The 10,799-nt window shown below is 34.4% G+C and overlaps 1 protein-coding gene across 1 annotated transcript; it reads right to left on the bottom strand.

The window, feature by feature from the left end:
- Nucleotides 1-235: 235 nt before the first annotated feature.
- Nucleotides 236-6,388, bottom strand: LOC127132525 (arginine--tRNA ligase, cytoplasmic). Its single transcript, XM_051061487.1, has 17 exons — nt 6,221-6,388; nt 5,964-6,112; nt 5,761-5,836; nt 5,536-5,637; nt 5,191-5,409; nt 4,536-4,616; nt 4,174-4,257; nt 3,972-4,076; nt 3,236-3,414; nt 2,722-2,806; nt 2,444-2,630; nt 2,293-2,362; nt 1,726-1,795; nt 1,364-1,453; nt 1,041-1,109; nt 845-946; nt 236-734 (listed from the first exon to the last, which is right to left on the bottom strand). Exons 1-17 carry the CDS (start codon nt 6,227-6,229, stop codon nt 624-626), a joined length of 1,788 nt encoding a protein of 595 aa, XP_050917444.1. The 5' UTR covers nt 6,230-6,388; the 3' UTR covers nt 236-623.
- Between the last annotated feature and the right edge of the window lie 4,411 nt (nt 6,389-10,799).

The following is a 10,799-nucleotide window of genomic DNA, read 5'->3' as shown; positions in this document are numbered from 1 at the left end:
TATAACTTAATTTAGTTTATTTCTATATTTTATAAATTTTTAAAATAAAGTGCTTCAAATGTCTAGTTAAGATGAAATTATAATTGAATCTTAAAAATACATCTTTGAAATTCTGCAATCAGTAGGAAAAAATTGTGTTTCTCCATGCTAAACTGAATAAGCCACAGGATGATATGAATTTCTTCCAAAAACAAAAAAGGAAAAGGAAAGAATAAATAAAATGTAAAAATAAAGATACAATAAAAACCATTGGTTCAACCCCTTGATAAAATAGTAAACAAATTCAAGGTCATTAAAATTGATGGATAGTTCTATAGAATGGTGTACAAATAAGTTAATTTTTGCATCAAGCACACAATAGTTTCTACCATTGAATAAATAGCTATCATCATTTGATCAAATGAGATGCATAAGACTTAATAATCTAATGGTAAAAAACACAGTTGTGCTTGTGCATAGTGCAATACTATACTTAACTTGTGCACATTAAATAAACCACAAATTTGATATCAATGTTCTACCTATTTTCCTGCTGTGGACAAAATAGCCTACACTTTTGTGCACTGCAAATAAAAGTGTATTAATAAAACTTGCTCTTGAACTTCCTCATTCATTCAGATGGCTCATAACTTGTAAACTGGTTCAATTCCAAGGAGATAGAAGCATTTTCTCATCACAACAAGTGTGGATTCACACAACAAGAGTCTACTAGTTTCCTCTGGAGACCCAACAACCTGGAAGGGGAAGAAGTTAATGAGAATACAAATCTTCTACTAAGCACCCTAACTCTGCAGTGCAGAGAATCCAAATACATAAATGTTGGCTATGTATTTTGCTAGTATACCTGACAATTAGAATAAAATTTCTTTGTGAAGATTTCAGCCAAATTATATAGGTATTCACATAACACATTTGGTAGCAAATTCGAGCAGGACTCCACAAAAACCTGAAAGATTAAAAAAAAACAAGATTTACAAAGTTGAACACTAACAGTTTAGCAGCAGACAAGGTATAAATCTTGAGAAAATGTTTCACTCTACCTCTGTAAATTGTAGTAAGTGAAGAGCCAATGTTCGCTCGTCTTCATGATCCAACACCAAACTCCCATTCTGTCAAGTCATAAGAAGTTGGTAAACAAGATATGAAGCATATAAAATTTGCACCAGTAGTAGACTCATATGACAATCATAATAGACGAGTGTTTAATTGACTAATATCAAGTCAACCATGGTCTCCTCTAGTATAAAGCCTAGGTATGACACATGTTTTACAATGTAAAATTAAGCATATGATACAAAAAGCTAATTTTAAATTGTTTTTATTCAACAAAAAAAAACAAATCATCGGTTTTTGAAAAACTTACCCTCTTTAGTTCTTCTATGTTTTTACCAGATTTCCTGATGATGGAACATATCCGGGCATGTGCATACTGCAAATACACAGCAGTATTTCCCTGTTGGACAAAAGACTTGTAAAGGTGAGACATTTATAACTTTACATTAGTTGGTTTCATGGGAAATGAAGAATTAGGGTTTAACATTTTTTTAAAGTTTATATTTTGTAGTTCTAACAGCAGTTAGCAATAGAAAGGAGCAAAAACTATAGCTTTGGACTTGATGAATATTTTCAAAGGAGAAGCGGGATGGTCTGGGGGTATCAACAATGGTTATAAAATCTAACTGTTTTTACAGTATCTTAACACGCGTTTGAAAACAGTAAATGCACCTTATCATTAAGCATCTGATCAAAGTTGAAAGTGTAATTTGTTAATCTATTGATCTTCAAGTCAGCATACCTGCAAACACATTAAAAGCACGAACATGATTGGCAGTGGCATAATCAGACATCGGAAAATTTGTAAAGTCAAACCAAAACCATATGTTGATTTGTATGACACATAAAAGCGATCACTATAACTGGGGAACATAATTGTAATACGGGGTTGAGCATTTAGCATGAAAAAAAAAACAACAAAGCAATCCATGTGTATGTTTTTATCTGATTAAAAGAGTTACCGGTTAGAAAGTTTGGTTTACTTGTATAGTACTTTGAAAATATATTTATATATCAGAAAAAATCAGTATATGTCAATCAGATTTAAAACATTAGTGCTGAATGTAAAGCAACACAAACTTTTACAACTCAGTAACAGAAAATTGTAAAATATTACATTCGGCTATTATTCAACACAATAAAGTATGGCTACAACTAAGCAAACTACATATTATTACTCGAAAGCATGTTGGTTATACTTCAAACATAGGAAAAATATTAATGAGATAGAGAACTTACTTAACAGCTCCATATCCAATTGCCTCTGATGTTTTCTCAATCTCTTCCTCTGTCCAGTCTTTAGCATTATCTAAATGAACTCAGATTTAAGAGGTTAACTTCGTGTCACTGATATTAGAAATAAAAATTGCAATGGGCAACAGGTATTTACCACGTTCAAGAAGGGAAGCTTTACAGCGCCTTTTAGCTTCATCAAGTAAATCAACCAATCGAACTGTCTCGCTGCTGCGAGTCCGGAATCGTTTTCCATCGTCGCCAAGAACAAGACCAAAACCTACATGAGTGCATTTTGGATATCCATTTTCATCCTTTGGGAGCCATCCTGCACGCCTGTAAGCCTGATAGAAAAATCAAAAAGCATGTCAAACATTTAAAGTCGTTGGTATATTAACATTGGCAGTAACAATATATCAGTTAATTGGTATATACCTTAAAGAGCATGTCAAAATGTTGCCACTGCCCAACATCTGTAACATATATATTCCATTCAATATTTTCGACATTCAGACGGTACCTACAAGGTTCAAGTGGCTCAAATAACCAACAAAATTTATTTTCAACAGTTGCTCTATTTCCTATTCCATACTCATGAAAATGCAGACAAATAGAAAAGCCTTTTCCTATTTCCTATTACCTGATGTAAGAACAATCATAAAAGCCTTTTTCCTATTACCTGATGCCATTTACACATGAAAAAACACGATCTAGTATCAAGAAATAAAGTTCGATTGGTTGATTTGCTTCATCTAACCTACACTTATATTCTTCTTATTAATTCTTATGCATGTCTTCTCCTTCAATGCCCAAACTACCAAAGGTAACAATAAGGTATGTAACATTCAAGATAAATTTATTTGACTGATTGATAACAAAATTTGAATATTCATGTGAGTCATAACACAAATTTTGAGAATCTGTCCGTAAACTAAGTGTAAAAACTAACCAAATTGATGCTAGATCAGTTGAAGAGTAGTTGTAGCCACCATCTCTTTTCACAGCAATTATTGGTATGTCTACACCTTCAATAAATATCACACGAGCACCTTCACTGTCTTCAACTAGTCCTAATTTCTCCAGTTTCTCCAAAGTTGGAGCGATTAATGGATTATAGAAGCTCTCTGGCTGTGACCAAATACAGCATCAATCAGTACACAGTAAAAGAAATTCACTATTATGCAGTAAAATAAAAATCTGTAACAACTGCAACATTAATTCAAGAATATTCAATCAATCTATTGCTACAGTATATGCATTAACAAACCCCTTTAAGCTGCAAAATTGATAGTTACTGCTGCAATTGCTATATACAGGAAATCAAACAAATAGAGGAGTCATAATTATTTCAGTCTAGTTGAACTGAGTAAAATTCAAACAGAAAAAACAATCAAGCTTATGAATGAGCTGGATATTCACTTAACTTCCTAATGTTAATTCAAGCAACCAGCCAAACTTCTGACCGCATAAGAACAACGAAAAAGATACCAAATTTATTAGATATAAAATATGGTAAACACAGAATCTAAACAACAACACATTCAATAAAAATCACGCCAATGGAAAAAATTTCTACAAAACCAAACATATACACGGTGCATTCTAAGTGACCCTACACTAAATAAAAAGAAAAGAAAGATATAATAAATTCCTCGGCGGAAATACATAAGAAACTGAACCCTTACCATTTCCTCTAAATGAACTCCAAGTCGTTTATAGACCTTGTTAAACTCAGTCCTACTAATATCACAAATTTGCTGCCATGCTGTGCGATATTTGGGATCCCCTCTCTGAAATCAAAATTAAGGCAGACAAAAAATGCATAACCAATTCTCTATGATCTCACACATAAGGGGGAGAAAGAAAAAACCGTGAAGTAAAATTTACCTGGAGCTTGACCACGGACTGCTGTGCATTGAGCTTAAAATCAGGATCACTATCAAACTTCAATTTTGAGGCCTTATAGAATGCCTAAAAATGCATCAACTCCAGTCATTTCAGAATAACCAAAACAAGTTTCCAGCAAAACTAAGTAATAATGAGAAAATAAAACCCTATTCCAACTAGACCAATAATCATTGACAAGGAAAAGGATGCTAATTACTAGTATTGTATCCAAAATCAAATATAAGCATGCAGCTAGTTAATTAAAACAATGTCTGATCTGAACTAAAAATACTGACAAAACTTATGAATAAAAACCTACAAAAGAAAATCGGAATAAAATTCATTTTCATATGTTTTCTTACCTGTAGATCTCCAATAGCTGATTCATTAACATCTTCTGGGTTCGGATATTTCTCAAAGAGGTATGCAATCAGCATCCCAAACTGCAAAAAAGTGCATGGAAGTTAAGCCCAATGTTGTCAATCATGGATTGCAGAATATAGTGTTTTGTTCGAATTCAGCTATGCTACAGTGCCTTAGAGCCTCTATTTGACAAAGCATGGATTGCAGAATATAGTAGTAGACTGTTTTATAACTTAAAGCAAATATGCCATAAACAAGCACTGTTAATTTGGCGGCAGTTGAAACAGTTCAATATATATATTATTTTCTTTGTGGGCAGATACAGAAGTGTCTAAACTGAAGGAGGCTGCACGACTTCATTTAATTTGGAGGAATGTTATTTATGCTGTTGATCATGAAAGCAGTTAATAAGCCCACTTACATCAGCCATTGGTCCCAAACACAACTAGATGTTAAACGATTATTACAAAGGAATCGCCCAAAGACACAAAGAATAATGGTATATATGAACAAAGAAAACCTAGATTTAACGGTATACAGTGACAATGATCTAGTCACAACAAATAGCATAAAAACTCAACCTCGATTTAAACATGCACTATGTTCAAACACAGAGCCCAAAATAGCATTGTTTAATTTAGAGATTAACTCTACCTGAGTACCCCAATCACCGATATGATTTCGACGGATAAGAGAATCCGCCTGGCAAAATTCAAGCATCCGAGCCAATGTGTCTCCAATAATAGTTGACCTCAGGTGACCAACATGCATTTCTTTTGCAATGTTAGGGGAGGAAAAGTCAATTAAAACCCTCTTGACTGGAAGCCGAGGTGCCCAGGAATCAATACCATCAGTAAGCATCCTTTGTAAGCTCTGCAAAACGATTATTTCTGTTAAGATTGTAATCCAAACAACACACTGTACAATGCAGGTTGTCTAGAAATTTAGGGTACATATTATTTCTAATTTAAAATTACAAATAGAAATGCAATGAATCACCTGTGCTATCCACTTCTTTGATAAGACAATGTTCACAAACCCAGGACCAGCAACAGAGCATGATTCTACCATTTCTGATGGAGGGAGGTTTTTCACAATACCCTAAGTAAACAAAAACACATTCATTACCATCAGATAATAACAAAACAAAACCTAATTTCAAAATCAGTAATCAATAAAAAGGATTCAAAATAAATCCAATAAACTGAACCATCTCTGATATACCTCTCCAACCGAACGAGGATTCTTGAAATCGGTCTGCTTCCCTTTAACCTTAGCCCACAGACTCATTGCATTATTACTAAACCAAAAAAAAAAAACTTTTTGTATTAGGTTCAAGTAGTAAATTCACAAATAACCTTCTTCTGCTGCTAATACACAATGAAACTAAAACCCTAAATCCATTTCAGATGCATGAACTCGCTCACCATTGATAATCAGCAAATTTTACACCATTTTTCGCAACGCATGCATCAATCATAGGCAAAACATCAGATTCACCAGGAAAAGTTGCTTTTAACGATTCCCCAAACAGTTTCGCCAATTGTTTTCGGAGACTTGACGGACAATTCAATTCCTAAGTTTCCAATCGCATAAATTAACATCAATAAATGGATTAAAAATGAAACAGCGAATTAATTTAAATTATATGATTAGTTTGAAATTGGGAACTCGGTGAACTTACGATATACATTACGGATGTATGTGGTTAACTCAAACAAAAGCAGTGGGCGTGGCGGCGATGCGGTGGTGGCGGCGATGTGCGCACAGTAGAAGGAATGGGGTCTGTGTAAGTGGCGGCAGTGTGAACATAGCGACGATTGAGTTTTATATATACTAGGGTATGTTTGTAATTCAATTTCATGATAGCGGGGTAGTTCAGTCATCACTGTAATGTAATAGATATGTTTTGATTTTTGGTTGAAAAAAATTACTGATTAATAAAAAATTGTCAATTTAATTAGAGTCAATTTGACATCATTTAAAATCAATAAGGCTCATTCAAGTTAAATCAATAATGTTGATAGTTATTCTGAGATATTTTATTCTTGAAATATGAATTTGAACTCATGAAATTTTATTTATTTATTTAGGATTAAATTTTAGTCACTAAATTATTTGATAAAATAAACTGTTAATTGTTCAAATCAAATCATTATTGTTTCATTCTAGAATTAGAATTGAATGTAGTTGACGAATCGATGATTTTGAATTGATGGTACCAATCTCAGATAGAATGGCGCGGGAGTGAATCTACAAGGTTAGCACTTCAACGTTTAAGTCAATTCAAGATTTAATATGAGTATAGTGAAAAGTGGATATCAGAAAATTGTATTTGTCATGTCATGTGACATGACTTTATACTTTGGGTCATGTCGAGTGGATTTGGGTTTGTTTGGGCCTTAGTCATTTTGGATCTTTGACCTGCCCAAGTTGTCCTTAAGGCTTTGTTGGACACTGAGAGAGTTAGGGAAGCTTTTATCGGTCGTGGTCGACCTTCACGGATGTCGTCCGATTTGAATTAAAAGTTTGGTTTATGTCCAAAATTCTGCCTTTGGATTAAATATATTCTTACCTCAACATCTCTCTCTATGGCCATTAATGGAGCTCAACATGATTACTTTAATTGTTCCTAGGATGTTAGACAAGGTGATTCATTGCCTCCTCTTCTATTTTACTTGGCTGAAGAAGTTCTAAGCATAAATATTTCCAAACTTGCTAATGATGTAGTTTTACAATTAGTGAAAGGATCTAGGGGAACCCATCTTACTTCTCGTGTCTTATATACAAATGACATCATCATTTTTGCCCGAGCTTAAGAAGAGTATTCTTGAGAAGGATCACAGAAGTTGGTTTAGTATTCATCTTGGTGCCATTAAGATGTATCAAGACTTGAAGAATTTGTTTTGGTACCTAGAAATGAAGAAGGAAGTAGCTAAATTTATTTATGCTTGTTTGACTTAACAGAAGTCAAAGATTGAACATCAGAAGTCATTGTGTCTGATGCAACTATTGAGTCTTCGGGAGTGGAAATGGTACAACATTTCCATGGATTTCATGACAAGTTTTCTGAAGACGAAGAAGGGATGTGATTCCATTTGGATGATTGTTGATAGACTGACTAATTGTTAGCCTACATGGTACTTCGTCGAGCATCGTGTTAGATAGAGATATGAGGTTCACGTCGGGATTTTGGCAGAGTTCGCAAGAGGCATTAGGTACTAAGCTGAAGCTGAGTTCCACTTATCACCCGCAGACTGATGCCCAAATGGAAAGGACTATCCAGTCCTTGAAGGATCTGTTGAGGGCTTGTGTGTTAGAACAAGGAGGTGTTAGGGATAACTAGTTTCCACTGATTGAGTTCACTTACAACAACAGTTTCCATTGAAGTATTAGGATGCCCCCATTTGAGGCGTTGTATGGTAGGAGGTGTATGACACCTCTGTGTTGGTATGAATCATGTAATTGGACCTGAGATTGTACAACAAACTTCTTAGAATACCAAGATGATCCAAGAGAAGATGAAAGCTTCACATAGTCGCTAGAAGAGTTACCATGATAACTGAAGTTGGTCGAGCTTTGAAGTCTCGAAAAGTTTACGCCACGTTTTGTTGGTTTATACCAGATTTTACAGAGAATAGGAGAAGTGGCATATCAGATTGTTTTACCATCGTCGCTTGTTGATCTCCACTTTTCTTGTTTCATGTGTCTCAATTGAGGAGTTATATTTTGTATTCGTCTCATGTGATCCAAGTGGATGATGTACAAGTCAGAGATAACCTGATTGTTGAGGCATCACCCATAGAGATAGAGGATCGGGAAGTGAAGCAGTTGTGTGGTAAAGAGATTATCTTGGTGAAGGTAGCTTTGGGAGGACCTGTTGGTGGAAACGTGACTTGGGGGCTTGAGAGACAGATGAGAGAGTCGTATCCAAATCTGTTTACTTAAGATAATTTTCTAGGCCATTTTTTTTAAAAGTGGGGAGAGTTGTAACACTCCAGATTTTGAATGGTTATTTTGTGTGTTTATACTATTATGTACGATAATTGAATTAATAGGGTGTTAGGAGTGTGTGACCTTGAGGTGGGGTGTAGAGAGTAAGTAGAGGTTATAAGAATTTATTTAGAATAATTGAAGTTTGTTTTAATAATTAAAATAATACTATTTTATGGTATTTATTTTATTAAAAAAAAATATATGATGTCTGAGCCAATAATGGGAATTATGAGAAGTGGAAGGGAGGAAGGAGCGTGAGGGCTAAGAGTTTATGGTCATGATTATAATTAGTAGAATATTACCATAATGATATAAATTAAGGGCCTAATCTAGTTTAGAGAGTTTTACTATCAGTACATGGAAATTTTGGAGAAGAGAGAAAGAGTCTTGAGGCAAAGGGAGAACTTGGAACTTTGGGTGAGAGGAGAACATTCAAACCAATTTAGATTTGAATTGCTTGCTAGGAATTGAGGTAAGGGGGATAATGAGTTCAATAATGGGTATATGCTTAATGGGTAGAGTTGAGGAGTCATTAACCCCTCACAGGTTTGTATAATTGTGCATGTTTGGTTGTGTTTGCATGTGAATCAGAAATTTGACAATCAATTAGTGTTGTAGTCCATTTTTCATGATGAAATTCGTGTACATGTGTTTATGAGATTTTCTATTTTGATGTGTTAATATGTTTTTATCGTTGTTGGATTTTGAGGGTTTGTAGATCATGATAAAAGTGGAGAATAATTGATGATTATGCTTGCTAATTGATAGATATAGGTTATGTGATGTTAATATGTTGATTCCCCGTTATTTTTTGATTGATTTGAGTACCTAGAATGAAAAATCAGAGTTATGATGTGAACTCTGTAGCAAAAAACGTGATTCTGCATTCTGCAGGTCGATGGGGGGCGCCATGGTCATGACATGTAATGAAGCCCAAGTTCAATTTTGGAGTCGGTCGTCATGCATGTGACGTGTTTGTATTGTGATGACTATGGTGGGCGCCATGCTTGTGACAGATAATCTGCCATGAGCCTTAAGTGATTGTAGATTTGCTTGTTTTGTTGATGTTAAGGGTAGATTTTTGAATATTCAACTTTTGTAGATGTTTTGAGCACTGTTAGGCTCTGTTAACTGCTGTTCAGAATTATGTTTGGTATGATTTGTGATTAAATATAATTTTAATCGAATTTGTGGGTTATTTGATTAATGTTTGATATGTGCACGCTTGATGATGTTGTTGTGTTAATTGATGTGAGTTGTGATGATGATGCGCCATTGTATGGGCATGAATTATGTCGTTGAATGGTGAGATATACATGGTGATTCTTTTGGTGAATAGTTTGGTGATAATGCATGTTGTTGAGAGTCATGTATCACGATGTACGAACTTCGGTCCAGTTGCGGTGTGTTCTGGTTCGGTGATATGGATCGGGGGCGAGTAGCTAATTTGAATGAGGAATTAGTAAAGTGTTATCCATGGTGATTGTAACGAATTTTGGCGTGCTCTGGTCTTATGGTGGGGATCGGGAGTGAGTAACTAATTTCAGGTGAGAATTGGTGAAGTATTATCTATGGTGATTGTAATAATTTGGTGTACTATGATCCTATGGTGGGGATCGAAAACGTGATGAACCTGAGTGTTCGCGAATGATACCACATGCATATGCATCGAGTTACATAGTTAACTCACATAGCATAAATGAGTTGGGTGCGTAATTATGATTTTGTATTGTGTTGTTTTGGGTGTGAGTATATTTTTATAAAGTGATGTGGTGAATTTGTGATTGAATGTGTAATGCTTGTAATTCTACATTGCAGTTTATGTTGTTTATATTATTAATGTGAATTCTTACCCTTTTTGCTTTCATGTTGTCCACCATGAAAATCTTACACATAACTAAGATTAGGTGTTATTGTTCTGAGTGGAAGATTAGCTCGTCGGAGTTTATTCCCACTTAGTTTTTGTTGTTTACCTTAGTATGTTATGCTCTGATTATGTAACATCAATGCTAAAAACTGGAGACTTTTGTTTTGATCTTGAGAAGTTAGTGATTTCGCTTTATTTGAAGAACAAACATGTTTTAGAGTATTTCTATAATCATTTCCACTGCTATTTGAATAATTTGAATAATTGTTTAAATGATTCGTTAATGTAGCACTTTAATTGCGGTATGATTCTTTTATATAAATATGGTTAGGGTGTTACACAAATCATATACTTGGGGTTCATGAAAATAGCTTGTAAATGCAAATAACAAAGGCAGAAA

This window comes from Lathyrus oleraceus, chromosome 3 (genome assembly GCF_024323335.1).
Source record: "Lathyrus oleraceus cultivar Zhongwan6 chromosome 3, CAAS_Psat_ZW6_1.0, whole genome shotgun sequence".
Lineage (NCBI taxonomy): Eukaryota > Viridiplantae > Streptophyta > Magnoliopsida > Fabales > Fabaceae > Lathyrus > Lathyrus oleraceus.
The sequence above is the reverse complement of the archived record's forward strand: the minus strand, read 5'-3'. Positions and strand labels throughout refer to the sequence as shown.